The 24,542-nt window shown below is 41.0% G+C and overlaps 1 protein-coding gene across 1 annotated transcript; it reads left to right on the top strand.

The window, feature by feature from the left end:
- On the top strand, nucleotides 1–22,638 carry LOC137934017 (U-box domain-containing protein 62-like). Its single transcript, XM_068778203.1, has 8 exons — nucleotides 1–604; nucleotides 1,032–1,326; nucleotides 11,221–11,302; nucleotides 13,826–13,880; nucleotides 14,893–14,981; nucleotides 20,783–20,878; nucleotides 20,966–21,036; nucleotides 22,285–22,638. Exons 1-8 carry the CDS (start codon nucleotides 160–162, stop codon nucleotides 22,409–22,411), a joined length of 1,260 nt encoding a protein of 419 aa, XP_068634304.1. The 5' UTR covers nucleotides 1–159; the 3' UTR covers nucleotides 22,412–22,638.
- Nucleotides 22,639–24,542: the final 1,904 nt, after the last annotated feature.

A 24,542-nucleotide genomic window follows, 5' to 3' on the forward strand; every position in this document is an offset into this window, starting at 1 on the left:
ATGGCAAGAAATTTTGACCTCTTGTCTTCGGTATCCTCTCTCGAACGCGCGATTTCTCATCGAAATTTCTAGTCTTCAACCTCTGAGCTCTGCGTCGTGTTCTCTTTCTCCAGAGTCCATGAAAATTCCTCGCTCCAATTAGTAGTTTTTCTCTTTCCCATGGGTTCGCAAGACATTGATTTGGTTCCCCCGCAGAGACTAGAGAGTGGTTTAAATTCCCAAATGGTCTTCCAGGACAGCAATTTGCAGTTTTCTCGCGCCCCGGATCGCAAACTGTTTTCCGTGGATCGGGGGTTCTTTCGCGATGATTTTAGGAGAAATATTTACGATTCGACAGGGCCAAGGAACGACCCACCGGAGCAGCAAGACTGGAACGCTGATGGAAGCGCTGGGACCCCAACCGGGGAAGATGATGATGATGATGATGATGATGATGATGATGATGATGAGGACGATGACGATGCAGAAGGTGACGGTGAAGTCGAAGGTCTCGTTACTGTCGAAGGAAATAAGAATACCACTAATAATAGTAGCAGCAGCGTACAGAGTAGCTCGGAGAAAATTCGCAGCGAGAATATGAACTTACAGAAACAACATTCCTTTGGTACGTAAACAAAACTCTTTTTAGCAAGTTCCATTTCGTCCATGTTTGTGCTTCTTTTATGCAGTGGAACAAGGTATGGGCATACTCTCTTTGAGAGTATGGGCTTCCATTTCGTCCATGGAAGCGCTGGTATCTGGGATACTCTCTTTGAGCTATGGGCATACAGTGGGCTCAATGGATAATAGATTTTGGTTATGAATTCTAACCGTTATAAAATTGGAAACGGGAATTCTTCTCTATGAACCGTACATAGGATTACCCTGTTGTGTTGCTGTACAGAGCTTAGGTATTTCTATGGCATTTCTTTCTTGCAGCTCATTGTGATGCGAAATACATGAAGCTGTGTTGCAACTACACTTGTCCTCTTTTTCCTTTTTTTTTCCACCTCTGCTTGAAATGCTCACTTATTGTCTGTGGTTCAAATTAGGGTCAAGTAGAGGCGTTTTGGTGAAGGATAGTGGCATTGTTCATTCTGGTAATGGCATTAGAAATCTAAGTGAGCAGCAGCACCAAACAAGACGTATAGGTCACTATGACAATGCAATTGCAGTTGGAGATCCTGATATTTATTACCAGCAGATATTACAGGGGCCTGATGGGACAAGTGTTGCTCAGAAGGAGATAGGAGCTGATAATGGCTGTGGGTTTAGTGGGAGGAAAGATCCCTCTATTTCATATGAATCAGGAGAATCTCTGAGGGGTATTCTCTCAGATCCGCTCACGTAAGTCTTCCAGAAAGTTCATTTATCAATTTTTTCATTTGCTTTCTATTAACATTCTCAAAAAGTGTGTGTAATTGGCACTGAAAGCATGGCAGTCTTGGGAATTCTATTAGAAATGGTACATGAGTTTCTTTCTTTTGTTTTATCTATTCATAAGTTTGTTTCTCCAAACATTAAATGGCAACAAATAAAAGAAAACCCAGACGTGTTCAAGGATGTGATCTCACCAGCATGAGATCCATGGACTTGGATACAATGCAAAATTTATTTCTAGTTTGCCAGTGAAGAAGAAAGATCATTGCTTTTGTTTTTTCTTGAGTTCAGTAACCAATATTATCAGGGGAAACGGAGGTTGTCATGTTCTCATTCAGAATTTATGGAGCAGGAGATGAACTACAGTGATTTTTTTTAAAATGATTTATATTTAGGTCCCTGGATCATTTAAATCCTTAAGATGAAGTATCTGACTAATGAATTGCCATTCTATCCAATTAGGTGAACCCAGCACATGTGACAAGTGATCCCCATGATCCTCTTTTAAGTTCTAACATTCAGAGTAATGAAAAAAACGCTTGATGCCAAAAGATTTTTTGGGTTGTATATCGGCTTACACTGTCGATCTAACTCCACTGCAGCATCAAGGCCAGGGTTATTGTTAGCGATGTATCTGCTGAATTTTAAGAATAAATGTTCTTCAGAAATTCCATATTTCCTGATTTTATTTCTCGTAGCTGAGTACTCTGATCATGGATCTGCCTTTGCTGTAGCTTCTTGACTCTTGCTTGATTATGACAAATCAAGTTACATATTGAATGGACCATAATTGATCAATTGAACCTCCATTAGTTCTCTAAAGATTTTAGAAACACTATCTTTTATGGCTTCTCCACTGTATGATTTGCATAATTTATCCTTTTAAAAAAACAATTTATCTACCAGTGAAGCATAGGTCTTTGTGTTCTCAGGTGGTGTTCCAAGGGGTAGTTTTTTTTCTTTTTTTTGAAAATGATGTGAGTATTATTAAAGAGAGACAAGATACAAGCATGTTAGGGGAGTGCTCCTGATGCATCAAGGGATTGGAGGGAGGCTCCCTGTTACCAAGGTTATCAGCAATAGAATTTGCTGATTGGGAAATATGGCCCCAAGTACAAGTGAGGGTAGAACTGAAACACCGGATCCTTGGGAGAGGAGCACCAGCCAATCACCATCGATGAGTCTCCTTCAATAAAAAAGGGGGCTAGAGAGGTGGTTGCGAAAGATGATGAGGCCTTGAAGGAGCACAAATAACTCAACAAATGTGGAGTCAGAGATTCCCATAGGCTCAACATAGGAGTAGAGCGGAACACTGTTCAAATTTATGCTGACACCACCAATACCTTCAATTCCGAGGTTGTCAATGACACTACTATCAAAATTGAGTTTGAGAGCATCAACAGGGGGAGGTTGTCAACTTGCCATGGTAGGAGGCTGTGATGGGGGTGGGCATATGGGCCACAACACGCCAATTGAAGCAGAGCGAGGTGCCATTGAGGTTTTGGAATTCCTTCCCCGTGCGTTGCCAAGAGGAAACAGCCATCAGAGACTTCTTTTTCATTTCTGAATTTGCAGTTGAACCTGCGATTGTTTCTCTTCTTCCAAAGGCACCAAGGGGGGAACACGAGGCAGCATGAGAGGAGATTTTTGCCCAACTTTGGGATGCTGATTCCCAATACCATTTTATGAGGCAGGAGAAGGTGAGGTTCTTGGGGGCATAAAAGTGAATACCAATCTTGTTGAGCATGTGGTACTAGATCTTCCAAGCAAATGGGCAAAGGAGGAGTAGGTGGTTAACACATTTTTCAGTCGCATTGCAGAACAGGCAGAGTGCACAAGTAGTGTTACTGCACCGATGAAGATTATCCATAATTAGGATTTTGTAAAGGCATGTAGTCCAGAGGAAGAACTTGACTTTGCAATTGCTTGGAAGCTTGTTGGGCAGCCAAAAGTCAAGCTTCCAAGCAATTGCAGCGTCAACAGGATTGAGGGCTGCAGTTCACCCCTTGAGGTCGTAATATGCCTAGGAGACCGAGAGCACTCCACTAGTGTCTGGCTACCAGATTATCTTATCTGGGATAAGAGGAAGCTGAGGGGCTACTCCCATTCCGTCAGTAAGCCAATAGCAGCAACAAATTTTGCAGGAGGAAGAAGGATCTCCAAAGAGGCTAGAGGCGATGGCGGCATCCACTAGTAGTCCACCAACCATTGTGCCTCCTGAGCTTAACAACCACCATGGGTTGCCAAACATATTTTGGTGACATATTAAATTTCCAGTTCCACTTGAGCGAGAGGGCAGGGTTCATATCAGTTGTCAACCTAATGCCAAGGCTACCCATGGATTTGGGTCTGCAGATGTCTGCCCAACTAATGAGGTGATATTTGAATTCACCTATGGGTCCTCTCCAAAGAAAAAGTCTCTTGAGGCATTCAATTGGATGACAAATTGAGGCAGGGAAGGGGATAAGAGAGAGGAAATACCTAGGAATACCAACGAGGCAAGATTGTAGCAGCACGAGCCTGCAGCCTTGGACAAAAATTTACCCCTCCATGTTGCCAACCTCAATTCCAACTTCTCAATTACAAAGAGTCCAAAGATTTTTATGGGGCAACATTCAGTAAGAAGTACGCTTAGCTAGGAGCTAGGTGTTGAGTTCAGTAAGAAGCCAAGTTAGGTGGGCATGGAGTTTAATTCATCAGCATCGACGGAGTAGTCCATAAGAGTGGACATCTATCTCTATTTGCAGGTACATCAGTTTTTTTTTTTTTTTTGATAAAGTGATGATTTTATTAAACTAGAAACAAAACAAACAAGATTAGGCAGGCCTCCTCCTAACAAGAGGGGCAAGGAGGGATGACATCTGCTTAGCACACCCGTCTGCAACAGAACTTGCAGATCTGGGCTCACGGGACCAGATATAGGTAAGATGGGCAAGAATATCCATAATAGAACAGTAAACATCCCAATGATGCCACGACGGGGATGTGGGAGAGGAGAACCATCTAACAATCATCGCAGAGTCTCCCTCAATGTGGAGTGGACCGGAGAAATCACAAAAGATGATGAGGCCTCTGAGGAGGGCCTGAAGCTCAACAACAGTGGAGTCAGAAATGCCCATAGGTCTAGAATAGGACAAAAGCTAATTATCATCCGAATCATGAAAGACGCCACCATATCCGTCCATGCCAGGATTGCCGAGGGAGTTGCCATCAAGTTCATCTTGATGTAGCCCAGATCAGGGGGTTGCCATTCCCGCATCGCTGGAGACTTCGGCAGGCCTCCCATTTGAGCAATGGTGCTCCAATTCTCCCTGAGTGAGAGCCCAGAAAGAGTGAAAAACTCCTTCCTAGAGTGAAGCCAAGTGGAGATGTGGCTAGTAATAGAGGAGATGACCTGGTCACGGGGGAGATGTTTGGCGTTGAAGCGTCTATTGTTGCGTTCCGTCCAGATGCCCCAGGGGATGAAATCAACACAAGCAGAGATAATCAATTTTCATTTTAAAAAAAGAGATAATTGCCGAGGGAGTTGCCATCAAAGTTCATCTTGATGGAGCCCAGATCAAAAGGTTGCCATTCCCGCATCGCTGGAGACTTCGACAGGCCTCCCTTTTGAGCAATGGTGCTCCAGTTCTCCTTGAGTGAGAGCCCAGAAAAAGCGAAAAACTCCTTCCTAGAGTGAAGCCAAGCGGAGATGACCTTGTCACGGGGGAGATGCTTGGTGTTGAAACGTCTATTGTTGTGTTCCGTCCAGATGCCCCAGGGTATGAAACAACACAAGCAGAGATAATCAACTTTCATTTAAAAAAAGAGATAATCAGCTTCCCCAATTTAGGGAAGGGAATCCTGAGAAGTAAACGCTCAACCGAGAGGATGCCATTTGGCTTGCAAAGCTGAATACCAAACCGGCTGAGGACGCTCATCCAAATGGACCACGAGTAAGGGCAGGACATGAATAGGTGGCAAGAAGTCTCTTCCTCAAGGCCACACAGGGGGCACGAGATGCACACGTTGAGATTACCACAACGATGGAGGTTGACGGTAGTGAGAATTCTGTTAAGCCCAACACTCCAGAGGAAGAACTAAACCTTCAGGAGAGCAGAGAGACGCCAAATAAAATCTACCTCATGGTTGGGGGTAGCCGAGGTTCATCCTTTGATGAGGGAGTAGGCGGATGAGACCAAGAACAAACCACTAACCTCAAGCCACCAAATCATTGAGTCATCCAAAGTATCACGAGGCCTTGAGGCAGAAATCACCTCCAACAGCTGAGAGGCAAGAAGGGCATCAACATCATCCAGACTCCAGTGCAAACGAAGATCCCAATCTCCCAAACCCCAAGCATCCGCAACTGATAAGTAGAACTGCGTGGAGGATCGCCAAATGCTACCAAAAGAGGCCTTCAGAGGCCCAAAGCTAACCCACCACTCTTCCAAAAACGGATCAAGCGACCATTCCCAACATGGAGGTAGGTGCCCGATTGGAAGAATGGAAGGAGAGGAAAAATAGCTCTCCAGATTGGAGATAGGGCAGCTCTCCTCTCCCCCCCGAGGTTCACCACGCCTCATGCCAGTTGGGCTTAAACGACACCATTGATCTCCAAAGATTGCTGTTTGTAGTGTTAAATTTCCAAATCCATTTAAGGAGGATTGCCATATTCATATCCTTGGAGAACCTAATACCCAATCCCCCTTTAGATTTGGGAATGCGCACATCCTTCCACCTCACTAGATGGTACTTGAACTCAGTAGAGGTACCTCGCCAAAGCAATCTCCACATCAAGCCATCGATTTGATGGCAAATCGCAGCAGGGTAGTGCATAAACGAGAGAAAGTAAGTCGAGATTCCAGCCAAACATGATTTGAGAAGAGTAAGCCTCCTAGCTTTAGAGAGGAAACGACCTCTCCAAGTAGCCAAATGATATTCCAATCTCTCAATAACTGGGCTCCATAGGTCTTTGCTGATGCTAGAGGTAAAGAGAGGGAGACTGAGGTAGGTGGCGGGTAGAGTAGAGATAGAGCAACACAAGAGAGCCGACACGGATCGAAGTTCCTCCGTGTTGATGTTAAACCCCACCAAAGATGTCTTCTGCCAATTGACTTTCTGCTCCAAAACAATCTCAAAGAGACCCAGCAAGGCCTTGATCTTCAGAATATAATCCAAGGATCCAACCCCGAATAATAAAGTATCATCCGCATACTGCAAGAGAGGAACGCGAAGGCCTCAATGCTGCTAATCAGCTCAAGCCAGCCGACCTCCTTTGCCCTATAGGTCATGGCCGAGAGGAGCTCAACTATACTATTGAATAAAAGGGGGGGAGAGCGGATCCCCTTGTCGGATGCTCCATGATCCCTTAAAGAAGCCACAAACGGTCCCATTGAGGAGGGAAAAGGAGATCGAAGAAACACAAGATCTTATCCAAAATCTCCAACGGTCACCAAAGCCCATCTAGCCCAAAAGATTGTCCAAGAGGTCCCTATTGATCCTGTCGAACGCCTTCTCAAGATCCATCTTCAAAGCAAAGCGTGGAGAACTAGAGTGGGAAAAATGATCAAAGAGCTCATGAGCAGCCATCAAGGAGTCAAGGATGTTTCTTCCCTTAAGGAAAGCACCTTGACTATTACGAATGACCAGGGGGAGGGAGGTCTTCAAACACTGAGTGAGGAGCCGTGCAATAATTTTTTAAGAGTTGGAGATGAGACTAATGAGCCGAAAATCGCCTGGCTGCTCAACATTGACCTTCTTCAGAACTAAGGCAATAAAGGAAGCCCCCATGCTTCTGAAAGTGATGTCGTCCTTGTAGAAGCCCCGAGCAAGTCTACAAATGTCCTGCTTAATAATGGGCCAAACTGTGTGGTAGAAATCTCTATTAAAACTGTTCGGACCTGGCTCACGATTATATCAGTTTCTTCCTACTCTGCTTTAGATTTATCTTTTCAATGTTGATCGTGTCAACTTGGAAAGCACCACCAGAAGTTCGTTTTCTTTGAGTAGTGGCCATAGTAAAGTTCCTTTTGAGTTAGTGCATTTTGATGTTTGGGGTCCTTGTAAAACTTCCAATTTGTTTGGTCGTGAGTACTTTTTAATGTTTATAGATTATTGTAATAGAGTTACTCGGGTATATCTTCTTTGGTAGGAGTCAGAAGTCTTTGATGTATTTGTTCAGTTTTTTAATAAAATGAAAATTCAATTTTGTGCTTCAATTCATACTTTCTGTTTAGATAATTGTCTTGGGGTTTATGAATCATAAATTTTCTTCTTTATTTGCTTCTCATGGGATTATTCTTCTATCATTGTGTGTGTATACTCCACAACAAATTAGGGTTGCAGAACAAAAGAATCGTCATTTGTTTGAAGAAGCACGTATCCTTTTATTTCAAATAAATTTCCCAGAATTGTATTAGGGAGACGACATTTTGACTTCTTATTACTTGATTAATAGGATGTCATATTCAGTTTTGTGAGGAAAACTTCCTTTGCGAGTGTTGAAACTAGAATGCTTTTTATTTGATGTCTCACCCAAGGTGTTTGGTTCATTTTGTTTTGTTCATTCAGTTGGTCCTCAAGTTGACGAATTATCTCCTCGGGTTCTACAATGCATTTTTCTAGGTTATCCTCATATTTAGAAGGCTTATGTGTTATGAACCTTTGAACAAGAGATTTTGTATTTCAACGTATGTAACAGTTTTTGAAACTATACTGTTTTTGGTGCCATTTTTGACTCTTTGTCTAACCCTATAGTGGCCGTTGAGTCTTCTCTCCCTCTTCCTGTTATGGATAGTCCCATTATACCTTCTACATCTATTCCATTGAAACATGTGCAAGTTTATCAACGAAGAAAGGTGCGCAAACAACTGCCCAAGGGTGAAATACAACCTCCAACTTATGATGTGATGTGGCCCCCTTGGACATGGTTGGATCATGTTCCTCCTCACCTGTAGATCCTATATTTGATGGTTTGCATCATCTTGTTGCCATAAGGAAAGTTCCTCATATCCTATTTTCAAATATGTATAGTTTCATAGTTTGTCTCCTTCATTTTGGTCATTTGAAACTTCGTTATCATCTTACTACTTCGTAGTTTGTCTTTATTCCTATAAAAGTGCAGAATGCCTTATGTTTGCCTGAGTGGAAGCAAGCTATGGGTGATGAAAAGAATGCCTTATAGATTAGGAACACTTGGACTTGGTTGATCCTCTTACTGATGCTACTATGGTTGGTTGTTGTTGGGTGTATACAATGAAATATAATGCTGATGGAACAGTTGGAAGATATAAACCACATTTGGTGGCTAAAAGTTACACCTAAACATATGGTGTGGACGTGTTTAATACTTTTTCTCTTGTGGCTAATATTAGTATTGTCAAAACTTTTATCTCTGTTGTTTTTACTAAGAGATGGCCTTTATTATGACTTGGTATTAAAAGTGCATTCCTCTATGTTGATCTGCAGCAGGAGGTTCTTATGGAGCAATCTCCTAGGTATGTTGCTCCGTAGGAGAATAGAAGTGATACCAAGAAGATTGAGGAAGTGAAGACTTATCTGAGTAGACACTTCCAAACTAAAGATCTAGGGCCTCTAAAATATTTTCTGGGGATTGAAGTTGCTTGGAGTAAGCAAGGAGTAGTCCTTTCACAAAGGAAGTATATTACTGACATGTTATGTAAGAATGGGTTATTAGGAACTAGACCAGTAGATAGTCCTATGAAGGTTGGTCAGAACTGTGGGATGAGAAGTAGCCTTTCTTGAAAGACAAGACCATGTAAAGAAGATTAGTTGTGCAATTAATATATGCAATTGCCACGGACCTGATATTGTTTTTCCTGTTAGTGTGGTGAGTCAGTTTGGAACCTTTGTGGAAAGCTCACAAAGAGTCTTGTGGTATTTGAAGGGAGCTCTAATCAAAAGGCTACTATATATTCATGATCATCTCAGAGTTGAAGGATACTCAGACATAAATTATGTTGGTTTTAAACTTGATAGGAAATCTACCACGGGTTTCTGTGTATTTTTTGGAGGAAATCTTGTTATTTAGAAGAGTCAAAAGCGAAATGTTGTGACATGTTTTAGTGCAGAGGGGATACAATGATATGTTTTAGTGTAGAGGGAACAAAACATATAGAAGTTGATCTTCACTTTGTAAGGGATACTGTGATAAATGGCTAAGTAGTTAAACCCATATGTTAGGACCACTGAGTAGATTGGTGATGTATTCACAAAGCCTCTTGGAAAGCGAGACTTCTAAGTTTTGTGCTAAGCTATAATTAATGGGCTCCAGCTTGAGGGAGAGTGTTAGATGTTGAAGGTATTTTGGTAATTCTGATGTGGAGGTTCTGTAATTTGTTAGATGAAAGGGTTCAGATTAGTGTTTCTGAAGTGATGTGGTTATTATGTAAATTTTGAGGGTATTAAAGGTTGCTTTACTCTCATGTATATGTCCTTCATGTTGGGGTTGTTTAGTCTTTTAAAAACTCTTAAGCGCGTCAATAAAGCAGGATGGGGGTCGATCTTTCCCCCATCGAGCAGGTTGTACAAAAGCTCTATTTTCTTCTCCTCTCTCCTTTTTCTCCAATTTCTCTTCTATCTTCTTTTTTTTACAAGATCCATTTAGAGGCAACACAGGATATTAAGACATTTGAAGGAGGCACTTGGAAAAGGATTGTTGTATGAGCAACATTGTCATTTGTCGATTGGTGGATATCCAAATGCCAATTATGCAGGGCCTGAGTTGGACAGGAAGACTCCTTTTTTATTTGTATTTGTTGATGGAAATTTAATAAGCTGGAAGAGCAAGAAACAAAATGTTGTGGCTGATTTTAGTGTAGAAGCTAAATACCGAGCAATGGCTCATACAGTTAGTGAACTTCTTTGGCTGAGATCAGTGTTGCAAGAGTTAGGTTTTCTTACCAAAGAAGCTATGACGATATATTGTGATAACCAAGCTACGCTTTTCGTTGCTTTTAACCCAGTATTTCATGAATTGACCAGCAAAGTTTCGATTATTATTTTGTTTGTGATGCTGTGGTGAGTGGAGCGGTGGTCACTCCATATGTTAAATCCGTTAATAAGTTTGGTGGTAACTTTACTAAAGCTTAAGCGAGAATTTGTGAATTTTTGTAACAAGCAGGTGTTTCTTGCATATACACTCCAGCTTGATGGGGAGTGTTGAAATATATATACAGGGTACTTTTGGTTATTTTACTCTTACCATATGTCCCTCATAGGTTAGCAATAAGCGTGTCTTCATGTTGGGGTTGTGTTTCAATTTTGTTTTATTTTGGTATGTAACTAGGGAGTGCTGATAGTTTGAGTGTGGAGGAGGACATTATTGTAACTTTGCTGGCATATCACTTAAGTGACTATATAATAGAAAAAGGGATCTTTTTAGACCCTAACCTGTTGTGGGAATTGGCGCACTTGCGTCCTCTTCTTCTCTCTCTTCATTTCTCTCTCTTGTCTTTCTTCTTCTTTACCCCTAACTTCTACATTATTCATGAGTGGTTTGCCCAGTTTTGCATTACTTTTTGTTATTTAAAGCCACCAAAGCACAGAAATAAAGATGATAGAGAAGTGGAGATATGGATAACCCAACCTTTATTTTCCTTTCTATGAAATTCCTGTTTTTCAAGTTCCAAGGTGAGAACTTGAATATTTGGTTGCTATTTTGTAACAAACACTAGCTAGCACAAGAGAAAAAAAATCTACTAAGAAATTATTCTTAGCAAAACAACAAAGAAACAATGGCGTGTTAGCAGCCAAAAAGAAAAATTTGTATTGATCATCAAGTGAGCCATGTACTATATTGTTTTACATGCCCACCTCTGAGCTTTACCTTTTTGTTCTTTTTCATTTCTGTTTATGTAGAGGGGCACTCATGGATGATGCGATAATATTATCATGTGGGCATTCTTTTGGAAGTGGTGGTCTACAACATGTTCTGAGATTGGTGAGTTCTACGGTGATCTTTTGGTTTTTTATTGACTATTTCAAGAGATGCATGGAGAATCTGAATTGAGAACAGATTTGGTTTCACTTAACATGTTTCTGAAAATACTCTTTATTATTGCTGTTAGTTTTGGTTGCCTATGATTAAACTGCCCTCTTCTGAGGCTCAACTTGTGCACGTGAGTTTGCTTGAACTTGCTTGAAGTTTGAGTTCTGAGATCTAGCTTGACTGAAAAATATTTAAGAGGATTGAGCGGTTGAGTTCATCTTTTCTACAGTGGCTCAATCTTTTGTGTTGAAGGTCTATATAATGAGTAGCGAATGGAAACATTTATTGGTAAAAGAAAATAAGTCAGACGGCAAAATATAAGGATGAGGGAGGTGGACAGAGTCCTCAACAGTGAGGGCCTGGCTGTTGCTTTCTTCATTGCATGGCTTACTGTAGAATAGCCTCTCTGCATCTGCTATCACTCAAGAATTGAGGAAAAGCAAGATCCGTTTCGTGAATCTAATGGTCCTGATTAGGCTTCACCAGTGTCCATGTGTTAACCATGTCGTGTCAGTAGGGACCAATTAGGAATGGATATCTTGCCACATAATGAAGGGAAATTTCACACATTTTCTCAAAAAAAGAAAAGAGGGGACATTTCTCCTTAGCCTTTTGTTAATAACTAAAGCCAGAAAGAATGGCAGAATGGCAGCCCCCTTACAGGCACCTTCAAGTTAAATTTTGACGTCAGTGCTATCGGCAACCCAGGTCTGGCTGGGTTTCGCGGCATCATCCGCAATGATGATGGAGCCCTGCTTATCTCCTACGCTGGTCCAATGGGGGTATCTGTCTCCACTTCTACCAAGGTATTCACCCTCCTCCAGGGCTTCATCATCCAGGACCACTTCTCTAGGCCGTTGCTCATTGAAGGTAACTCTAAGGTGGTATTTGGGTGGTGATCCTTGCACAAGGAGTCGCCTTGGTGACATTGGACCATCTTCCATGTCATTTATAACATCACTTCTCACCTATCTTGTACTCAGTCTCATGTTCCCTGATCAACGAACTCTTGCTGATTCACAGGCTAAACAGGGAGGCTCCCTCCAATCTCTTGTTATCATAGGAGAGCTCCCAAGATTTACATTTTTATTTGATTTTTCTCTTTTCTTAATAATATTCACACCATTCTCAAAAAAAAAAAAAAAAAAAACAAGAAAGGAAAGAAAAAAACTAAAGCTGAAAAGTGCAAGAATAAGATGTCCAAGATGGTTAAAGTTCTAGGAGGCCACTTAAATGTGGTCAACAGTTGTATATTTTAAAAATTTTCAGATTTTACTATTCTTAAAAAAAGAGAGTTTTTTTTTGGCTGGTTTTAGCCATGATGAGACTGTCATTGAGAAAGTAGCAGATATGACCAATTAGGTCCTTGCTTAATGAAAAGAGGGTAATTAAGCCATTAAAAAAGGTTAATGTTGGAGAAAGAACTTGTGGAAATACATTGTTCTTTACAGTCTTAATGTCCAGAAGGTTGTAAAAGGTAGAGCATCCATAGAGGGGCTATGGGATCTGCTATTAATGAGATTTCTTGTGTTAAGGTTTCAGCTTCAAAGTTGGAGAGATGTTACAAATGATGACCATAGAGACAAAAGCTTGAACTTGTGACTTTGTGCATCATTTCTCCCCCCTGACAAAAGTGAGACGTTTTTGCAATAAAATGAAAAAATATAAGAAAGCAGAAAAAGGGAAGTACAATAAAATAAAAATAAAATGAAAACAAAAGAAAAAGACTACCATACAAAAAATGGGTAATCTATGAGGGGAAGGTGGTGCTAATCCATATGCATCAGAATGGCATCTCCAACAAGAAGTTATTGGAACCCTGGATCTGGCAAGTGGGTTGGTGAGGTGATCAGCCTCATGCCAGACGTATGTCCAATTACTGTCAAAAGGCAAGCCAATATCCATAACCCATTGGCCATGTTTGTGAAAGGTGCCATGAAGGTTGAGAGTTGCGAGAGACCCATATAATTATAATAGTGGAGTTGCCCTCAACAATTTGGGTGCAAGTTGAATTTTTCATGATTAAGTCTCAAACCTTGAAGAATGGAACACGTCTCAGCCTTCATTAAGTCAGTGGTGGCTCCAAATGGTTAACAAGGATGATCTTTCACAAATGATCATTTAGTACAGTGCCACTGCCAACCAGACTAGTGTTAACCTTGGAGCTATTGTCAAAGTTGAGTTTGAGTTAGGTCCAAATTTTCACGTCAATTAGTCAATTAAATCTGGGATGCAAATGGTATTAGGATACTTTAGTTTCTTTTTGCAAGAAAAACCCTTGTACATTAGACTTGTTCAAAATTGCGATATGATTTTAATTTGGACAAAATGTATGACATCAGATTGGAATGACAATCTTGACATGACACATTTGGTTTTGCAAACGTAGGTCTCTTTTCTTGGTGTGACTTCTTTGTTTATTTGTTCCTCTTGTCATTGCTCTCACCCTTTTGTCTTCTGTGAATATTTGTACAGAAATCATGCACTTGTGGTCATGCTCTTTCAGAGGACTCGGTGGCACCAAATCTTTGTACATTACATACTTCTGCTCTTTTATGTTTTTTGGCTGCTTGCTCACTCATCTCTTGCTTGTTAAATGCATGTGTTGGTTGTTCAGCTCATTGTGCCAAGGGCCAAACCACCTCATTACCACTTGATATATCACTCTCATCATGGTCAATTTTATTGCTCCATTATTGTTCTAAAGGCACATCAATTTTCAATTAATATTCGTAAGAAATTGGTGTTTTTCATTCACTTGATGTCAAACCTTTGTTAATTCAAAATTACCTTCTCAATTGGAAGACTTGCATTTGAGATGCGTGCATATATACATAGCTTGAAAACGACCAGATATCCATTTGTATAAGTTGGACCTGTTTATCCCAAAATGATTAGTTAATGTTAGGAAATTTATAACTAAAAAAATGTGAGAAGACCTATAACTAAAAAAAAATGTTAGAAGACCTACTCCCACTTTATAAAGCCCAGGATCTCCATAACCTATAACTAAATTGGGATTTTTCCCACCAACAAAGTTATGTTGATTTCTTTCCATAGCTGCACTTAGTAATGGTTGAACCAATTCCATTTCAGCAGCCTAAGTTTTGTAAATTAGGGTATTTTCAAATATCCCATCTAAATAGTATTTATTTTTTGTTTCGTCTTCTCTTTTTTATTTTGATCTTTTTAAACTTGTTCGGTGATAATGTTGCACAAATGCTTTTCTTTTTAAAGTTCAACTTCTGCACATTGTAGGTGGCTCTGGGACTTGCTTTTTAGTTACATACACTTGTAATTGCGTCTGGTCTTCATCTGCCATAGAACCATCATATAAATCCTTGGATTTTATGTAGCTTAATGCAACACAATTGTTTGAATGACCAATTGGTGGTTTTCAGTTCAGGCGTCCACCTCTTGTTGTGCTTTTTGATCTATGTCATCTTTACTTGATGTGTTTAATTTTAAGTATATTGGGACATTCTCTTTTTGTTTTTCTTTTCATTGTCTGTTGGTCTTACTAAATATGTACTCTTGTGTAGCTCTGCGTTCTGCAGTACAGGCATTTCGCAGGGAAGAAGAATTACAAGCTTCAAGAGCATGTAAAAGAAGAAGAGAGAGATATGAACAGGTTTTTTAGTTTTTTTTTTTTTTTTAAAGAAATATAGTCTGAACAGACATTTTGGTCATTTACACTAGGTAGTTGTTGTTAACATTCCTCTCTTAGGGTGTGAACAGTATGATTGAGTATTTGACTTATTCTAGTTTTGTCAGTTTTAATACTGTTTTTTATTGTTGAAAAATGTGATTTGGGGAGAAAATAGAAGAGGAAAAAGAGTTTTGGAAGAGGAGCAACTTTGTTTCCTTGGAATCCGAGCCAAAAAGGCCTGTCCAGCTTCTTTATAATCAAGGTTTAAGTGAAAGTTTACAAAAGGACAAAAATGCTTCTCAATACTCAAAATTATATATCTCCTAAAATACATGTCTAAATTGAACGAAAATTTAACTAGTGATAAAATAAGACATTCTCTATTTATTAGCCATACTATAGGAGAAAAATCTAATGTGGAAAATATGGGAACTGACCAAAATACCCCCGGACTTGTATTTTAACAATTTCAATATGGAGAGGAGTGCTTTATTCAAATCCAAGCAAGAAATTTAAAGGAGAGTTTGGGGTCAAGCCTGAGCCCTAACCAGTGACTATTCTGTTCTATGGCAGTGACATACTTTGATATCTTCTTTCTCTTGCTTTGCAACTATAATCTCTATTCTTCTGTCAAGAATCTTATAAATCTATAAGGTTGGAGGTAGGGTTTGGCTAGCAATGTGAAGAAGAGGAAAATTGAATTCAATTTCATATTGTCCCAGTTTCTAATTCATGCCTTTTTTTTCTTTTTTTTGATAAAGATGTATTTATATTAACAAGAGAAAAATTACAAAGGAAGAGGGAGTAGATCCCTAACAAAAAGAGATTGAAGGGACGCTCCTTACTTGGCAAGCACATCTGCTGCCGAATTTGCAAATCTCAGAATGTGAGACCAAATACAAGAGAGTAGTGAGGTAATATCTAAGATCTCCCGAAAGATGTCCCAATGCCGCCACGGCGGAGGGGAAGCACACTCGCACCATCCAATGACCACCTTGGAGTCCCCTTCAATGTGAATGGGACCACTGCAGTTGTCTTTGAAAACATGGAGTCCATTAAGAAGGCCATAGAGCTCAACTGACGTTGAATCGGAGATGCCTAACGGGCTAGCATAAGAGAAACACTGATTTCCAGATGGATCCGAAATCACTCCCTCAAAACCAGCGATTCCCGGATTGCCGAGAGAAGAGCCGTCAAAATTCAACTTTAGGTAACCAACTTTTGGGGGAGTCCACTCCTGCATGACTTGAACCTTGGTCCCAAAGTGCATATTTACCAGATTGCTCCAGCTATCACGGATAGAGGTACCCTTGAAGGAGGAAAATGACTTCTTAGTAAAAAACCAAGTGGAGATTTGTCCCGTCACCCTTTCCGCGACTCTTACCTCAGATTCACTTTTAGCAACGAAACGCCTTCGGTTACGCTCATTCCAAAGCCCCCACGACACGAAACTGGCACATGCGGAGATCATCACTTTACCGAGACCAGGAAGGGGATAGCCAATGATCAACTTGCTGAAAGAGATCAGATCAGCTGATATACAGAATTGCAACCCCAACTTGCATAGGACAGAGGTCCACACATTCCATGAGAACGGGCACTGTAGCAGAATATGATTGGTGGATTCAACCTTAGCATTGCAAAAAGGACATAGGGGGTCGATAGATGGGTGACCCCTTCTTCTAAGCACATCTATTGTGAGAATCTTTCTTTGGCAAGTGCTCCACACGAAGAATTTTATCTTTGGAGGAGCACAGAGACGCCAAACGAGTAGATATCATGTTCCCTTTGCGTCGAATCCCAACCATTAATGTATCTGTATGTGGATGAAACTGTGAATTTGCTGCTTTTATTAGGCCACCAATTGAGCTTGTTTGCATAGGAAGGTCTCATTCTAACATAATTCAAAGAATCTAATAAATGGCTTGCTTCCAAGGCCTTCGTATCGGAAAGACCCCTTCGGGGATGTAGGCTCAAACCACCCCCCTCAAAAGCATCGGCTACTAATATCTCTCCTTGTGTGGAGAAAAGGAATAGATTCCTAAAGGAGTTCCGCAAAGGTTTCTGCTCTGTCCACCAATTATCCCAGAATTTAAGATATCTACCGCTTCCAACAAAGAATCTATTGGCTGAGGAAAATTTCTGAAGAAGCAAGTAAAGTGACCTCCATATTGAGGATAGCCCTCTCCGATTTCCACCGGACAGCCACCATGAAAAATTCCAACCCAGCTTGACACGAACCATATCCTTCCAAAGGTTAAAAGAATTAGTGTTGAACTTCCATATCCATTTAAGGAGTAAAGCATTGTTCATTTCCTTTGATTTCGGAATCCCCAACCCACCCAATCTTTTAGGCAGACATATGTCATCCCATCTGACCAGGTGGTATTTAAATGAATCCCTTGATCCCCTCTAGAGAAACCTTCTTTTCATTTTATCCATGGCTTTACATACGGAAGTGTTAAAGTGGTTCCATCCACTCTTGTAGGCGGTAGTTTTCCGCACCTAACAGATCGGTCTTTTGAGTGTATTGGCTAGCTGCTGTCATGGTATCAGAGCTGGGCACGCCACGTCCCATGTTCAAATCCCGTGAGAGGCGGTCAAGAATGGGCGGGGTGGGTGTCAGAGTGGTTCCGTCCACTCTTGTAGGCGGTAGCTTTCCGCACCTAACAGATCGGTCTTTTGAGTGTATTGGCTAGCTACTGTTATGGTATCAGAGCTGGGCATGCCACGTCCCGTGTTCGAATCCCGTGAGAGGTAGTCAAGAATGGGTGGGGTGGGTGTTAGAGTGGTTCCGTCCACTCTTGTAGGCGGTAGCTTTCCACACCTAACAAATCGGTCTTTTGAGTGTATTGGCTAGCTGCTGTCATGGTATCAGAGCTGGATTTGTCCGAAGATTGACAAAGCATTTCCGTCCGAAGGTTTTCCGCTGCGAAGTATCCTGTCCGACGACCTGTGCTGTCCGACGACTCTGTTTTCGACATTGATTTCGGGGGTTGTTGGAAAACTTGTTGGAGCTCAAAATAGTTGTCAGAAAAGCTGCAACGAGCGGTTCCATTGCGGGAGAAGCTCCAACGATGGTTCTGTTGCCGGGAAGGAAGACCTCGCCGGGAAACATTTCTCGCCGGAAGGGGAAACGAAAGGTGCGATTTTTTTCCCGCGCGTCTGTTTGATTAAGAGGAAACTATTTGGCATATGGTCATTCTGAAATTTTCAGAAACTTTGGGGGCCGATTTGGAATTTCTGAAGGTTTTGGGGTCCATTTAGAAATTTTGATATTTTGGGGGTATATTTCGAATTTCTGATAATTTGGGGGTATATTTCGAATTTTTGAAAGAGTAGGGGTCTATTTGGAATTTCTGAAGAGCGGGGGTATATCGGGAATTTTGTTAGATCCGATCTTATCATGTCAGTAGACAAGTTAGATTTCTCTCTTATTCGGTTCACGGGCAAGAACTACGGTGCTTGGGAATTTCAGTTCCGGTTATTTGTATAGGGAAAGGGTTTATGGGGTCATATTGATGGGAGTGATCCAGCACCTGGTGATGTTGACGCCTTGTCAAAATGGATCATCTTGGATGCTAGAGTCATGACTTGGATAGAAGATTCGTGAGTGGTCTGGGGAAAGATGAAATAAAGGAAGCGAACACAGAGGAAAGTGTATTTTCGGGGTTTGAAAAAACTGAAGAGGCAGACATTTTTGACAAAGGACTGGCCGAGACATCTGACGAAGTTTGAAAGTTTTGAGCCCAAGTACGAGAGGAGTTAGTATTGGAATTCGGCAGAGAGGAGGTGGGGTTTGACTCGTTCTCTTTTTGGGAACCAAGGTTTAAATTTGAAACTGGAGTGGACTCGATTACTGAGATGAGATCAGAAGGAACAGATCTCGGGATTCTCACATGACTCTTCAAATTTGAATTTTGAAAAATTTTGGTCAGAGATCGGGCGGATTTTGCATTGGAGACCGGGAGGGACAGGTTGGACGGGGAGTCTAACACAAATCCCACTTTTTCGTTTTGGGAATCCGAGATTGGCTTAGAGACTTCTGACACGAAACCCGTTTTTTCAGATTGGGGACTTGGGATTAATTTAAAAACTTCTGACGAGGGAGCATTGTAACTCGGGATCGAGAAAAACTTCCCAACGAATTCAAAAACGAGTTTGAGTTTGTGTCAAAACTCTGGAGCGATGTGGACTCACCTGAGCGAGAGGGATCCTGTTGAGTGCCCACTGAGTTGACTCGTCTAGGAGTCGTGTAGGTTGTGAACTCAGGGGTGTTGCTTCTCCTTCGCGTCCGGCGAAACTCCGGTGGCCTCAGAAGATAGGGTTCCCCGAAGGACACCTCTATCCACACAAACTCATCACCGAAAATTAATTTCAGAAAACAAAGCTCTATCCAGCGGGAGTTTGGGTCGACAAAAGCTGTCGCGACGTGGAGCTTTGATCCCTCCAACGTGGTATCCGACCATTGTATCAGCTTTCCGAATGCGTTGTAAATTTGATTGAGCACTTCATTCGTCCATAGTTCGATGGGGAGACCTCGGATCGAGACCCATTGGCCGAGAGGTTGGCACACCGGGGTCACTTCCCACTTTCACACAGATATGCCATCTTCTTGCAGCCATTTCCTATTTTCCAGAATTTCTTCTGCCTCCTCCCTCGCTTTGAGGAGAACCAGCCATTTCTGGGGTTCCATCCACACTATTTTGGGGGCTGAAGCTTGAAGGAGTCACGGAACCATTGAGTGAGACTTGTGCTATTCCAGCGCTCAGAGGAAGTCTCCACGATTAGGCTAGTGCTGAGCTTTAATTTCCCATTTTCGAAAGTGTCGAGTCGAGGGGCAAGTTTATGGTCGGGTTCTGAGCAGAAGGGTGGGGGATTTTCTGGGGGGGGGGGGGGGGGGGGGGGTGGTTTAGGGGTTGGGTTTTCTCGGCTGGGAATTGGAAGAAGGGGGGGGGGGGGGGGGGTGGGCGCTGGTTGTTTATATTTCTCGCCGGAGGAACCTCGGCAAACTTCTCATTGATGGCTAAGATCGAGTTTCGCAACTCTTTCCAGCAGTAAGAAGATCCAAGAATTTCCAGTAGGTAGACGCGTGCCATGATGGTAGTTCCCCTTCTCTGGATTATCTTGAGTTCTCTAATCCCCTTTTTTCGAAACACGGAAAGGGAGAAAGAAATTTCCCTGATTCGGATTTCACGAAGTCTCGGAGCTCTTCCCCTCTTCCCGTGTCTCCATCAAGCAAAATCCGAGACAGAGGCCAGGGGGATTGAGGTGAAAGAACTTCTTTGCCCATTTCGCATAGTGATTTCGGATTACCCTAGCACTTCGCCCTTGCTTTAGGGCTAGTGAGATCTCAAACTCGCCGTAAATCCACGATGAGTCCCCCACTTTACGATTTCCTTTCGCTGTGCTCCAGGGACCATCATCCTCCATTGCTGGCAGTTTGTCGTGATCATCTTGCCTCTGATGAGTCCCTATGACTGGAGCCTTCACATCGTCGACTATTCCAGGGAGGGAGAGTCGGTGGGCATCCTTCTCCTACTCCCCTATTGCCGAGGGGAGCAACGGGGGGAGCCCAACCTCAAGCGCCGATGTCGCCTCATCACGCTCCTTCCGACGTCACATTACCTCTTCTTCAACCTCTTTAAAAAAGGGGTGCAACATGAGGACTTCCCAGGAGGTCACCTATCCTAGTACTACTCAATTCATGCTCTTTCTTAAAAAGCATATAGAAGTTTATGCCTTCCATTTTCTAAATAGCTATCTATGATATTGTTTTGTAGGAAAATTGTAGCTATGGTGATCCATTTCCCGTGGATTCTTCAAGGGGTAAAGGTGTTCAGTTTCCGTTTGTCGTAACTGACAGGGTAATTATCAAGGTATTTAACAGGATTCGTCATTTCTTTTCATCTTTTCTTCATGTTATTTTTAAAGTTTTGAACTATTATTGAGTAACTTTTTCTTAGGGAAACAAGAGGACTCCCCAGCGCTTTGTTGGACGTGAGGCCATTGTAACAACCCAGTGCTTAAATGGATGGTAACTGCATCTCATTCTTCTAGTTTTCTTGGCTATTCACCATGCTGAAATTATCACTAAAAAGCACTTTTTCTGTTTCGGGCTGTGAATGAAATTCAGAAAGCCTACGTATTCCAAAAATAAATTGTATTCTGAAAGCCATGTCTAGGTAACGTGATTATTATAGTGCTATAAGTTTGTGTGACGGCATTGTGACAGAAGACTCTTTTGAAAGTTCATGAACAGAATAAACTAGAGTAATTTTGTTTAGGTTGTGGTTGCTACTAAAATTCTTGGTCCAGTTTGATGAAAGTTCACAAATTCATAAGAGTGGAACTGTAGATTATTGTGCACATTTCTCATGTGGTTGTAACGAGATTCTTTTGAGAACGTGTACTTTATTTATGAGGCAGGTGTATGTGTTACAAAGGAGACTATTATAAATTTTTATTTGAGCAATAGGGGTGGACGCAGCCATTGTCTACCTTCAACTTTTGCTGGCTGCGATAATGAGAAAGATATCTGTTAGTTGTTTTTGTGGAGTTTATTCTATATTTCCTACTGCCCATGAACATTATATTGAAATGTATCTATGAACTTTTTTAAAGCCCTTGATTAGGTTTTGAAATATTTTTTTTCAGCTGGCTGTGATGAGATGCAGTCATTGCTTATATTAGCAATAGTAGCTTGGTGAACCCGTTTTAGGCAGAGAAACAAGTGTGGATGTGACTGAGATGTTATAGGTGGTGAAGAGTTTTGTAATTGCTATTTTTTGGAGAGTGGGATGTGTAGACAAGCTTAATTTGATATGAATGGAAGTATCTGGATTAGGGAATGGCGTACCTGCTACTCTAGCTCAGAACTGACAAACATTGTGGTCATAATTCAGTCTGTCCAACATTATCTTACTGTGTCAGTTTTGAATTAAACTCAGGGTGTGTTTGTGCCATTAGGTAACCATTGGTAAAAAAGCAAATAGAAAATTTGTTCTGGCCAAATTTTCTTGCATTTGTGCCACTTTCAGAAAACTGGAAAATTTTAACTCCCCCTCTTATGACAGAAATTGAGAGGGGATAGAAAAAATGGAATTTCCTACTGCTCTTGTTAAAGTTGATTTCTAATAGGACAAGAAGAAAAGTAAACGAAGAAGAAACATGTAAGAATAGAGAACTATGCCTCTACATATTGTTTTTCATGGTGTCTGAATCATCTGACTCTGTTAGTTAGCTTTGCCATCTCTTAACTGATGTCTTGTTTATGTTATGACAGGTATGTAGTGAAGACATTGGATAATGCCGAGAGCGTTAAACTGCAATACCGCTCTCTAGCTAAGGTTCCAGATAACCAATCTTCCAGTGTGATACCCAGTAAAGCTATCGCTCCACACTGGCTATGAAAGTTGTTTTATCTGGTGCAGTGATACTGAACTGAAATGCTGGATGAAAGGACTTGTACCCATTGTCTGCTTGGTGTTATTTTTTCCCTTTGCTGCGATCTTAAAATGGAATCTCGATCTCTGTTTGAACCATGTGTCATTCTGAAGGGGGAAGATGTAACAAGCAGACCTTTTGTACGGTTTTAGTAAATATTCATTTTCATATGGGAAAATGTTGGTTATATGAACTTCATGTCTCTCCCTTTTTTCCTTTTCAATTTTAAAACTTTTTAACTTAAAATTTTCTTTTTGTTTCTAACAGTCATACTTTCTTAGGTATTTGCTGTATTTAAGTTCTTTAAGATCATATTCGGAAAGAAAGTCCTTTTCAGTGTTGGACAGCATAAATTCCCAAAGAGAAAAAGAAAATTCTCAGAGTATTAATACTATGCTTATTTATAATAAATTCATGGCTCATCTCCATGTGGATTTTTATTTACAGTACGTATCTTATGTAGCTTAGGTATACTAGTTTAGTTAAAATCACATTGTAATAGGTTGCTTAATGCCCAAGAGAAAAATTGTCTAGGTTCAAAGCATTTGCACTATAGTTTTAGTGTTGAGTTAGAGTTAATACGGTGGAGTCTTACATGACTCTCAGTAAGAAATTTCACAGAAAAGAGTTGTTTAAACATTTAAATGCTTTTGTTTGAACAAAAGTGAAGTTTGGCAATAATGCTTGAGTTCCAACTATTGGAAGGGCACATCAGGATCATCACCATTGATGGTGTGCATGAGTAGGAATGGGGATGTACATTATGCACCAAAATATTCTCAATGTAGGTTAGTTAACAAAGAAGGAATACACCTTTATCATAGGTGAGAGATTGCTTAAATTTTAATAGCTAGAACAACACAACATCATTTGTTTCCTTTGCATGGCAATGCGCCGATTCTTGTTGTAATTGATGTTCAAATTTTAGGATTTCATTAAGTGATTGTAGTACTTGTCTTAGAATGTTTGTAGGCGAAGAGGGAAGAGTAAGTGTTGAATTTCTACAAAAGATAAATAATTCATTGACTTGATTATAACTGAGTATAATGAGCCTCTATTTATAATAGAGAAAATAAGAATCATATTATAATTAAACTGCCCATATTCATGTTACACCCAAAGTTAAATACTTAAAGGTTAGTCATAAAGTAATTAAATAACTTAACAAGAATTGAAGACTAATATAACTAAAACACCTCTTAACTGAGACTTCCTTCCACGAGACTTTTGCAAGACTCCACAATATGAATTGTTTCTCTCTAAGACTTCTTGCTTTGAGAGTCATATAAGACTCTTCCATAATTGTTCTTTAACACCCTCCCTCTAGTTGGTAGTTTATAACTTATGCTTGCAATGAAAAAAAAATCTTTGTCTTCAAGAAAAAAATTCTTCATATTGTACTATATAATCTAATCTAATCTAATCACAAAGATAAATTAAAGACATGGGATATAAGACTGATTTGGCTTACCTTTGCCAAGGTAGAACCTCCCATTTGATTGGGGGCTAGCCACCATGACCTCTGTATCATCGGCCAAGATGCCTCAGATTGGATCATGCCAATAAAGAAAATTGTATTGATCAAAGATGATTACAATGCTTTTGAAGCACCTTTTTTTTTTTTTTTATAGATGTGAGAGAGGAGTTAATTCTAAAAATCCTCCTATTTGAGACTAGGGGTGGCTTCGAACTGAGCCGACTCGTGAGCTCGGCTCGTTTAAATTAACGAGCTGAGCTCGACTGAATCCAGGTTTGGCTCGCAAGCCGGCTCGTTAACGAGCTGAATTGAGAGAGAGAGAGAGAGAGAGAGAGAGAGAGAACAAAGAAGGGGGGGGGGGAGGGAATTCTTCTTCCTCCTGTTGTCACCGCCGATCCCCTCCCGTCCGCTGTTGTCGCCGTCGACATCTGCTCGCAGGCCGCCTCTATCGCCGTCCGTTTGATTTCTTCCTCCCCTCGCCTTCACCTCTGTTTTCGTCGCCACCACTTCCGTCATCCCCGACGACAGATCGTCGCTGGCGCCGTAATCCCCTGCCCTTCCCAAAAAGAGAAAGTCGCTACAAGAAAAGAAAAATAGGGCGAAAAACATAATGTTTTCAC

Source organism: Aristolochia californica, unplaced genomic scaffold (assembly GCF_029961685.1).
Source record: "Aristolochia californica isolate CCGP_79_NKW_82.1479 unplaced genomic scaffold, dmAriCali1.0.hap1 SCAF_10, whole genome shotgun sequence".
NCBI lineage: Eukaryota > Viridiplantae > Streptophyta > Magnoliopsida > Piperales > Aristolochiaceae > Aristolochia > Aristolochia californica.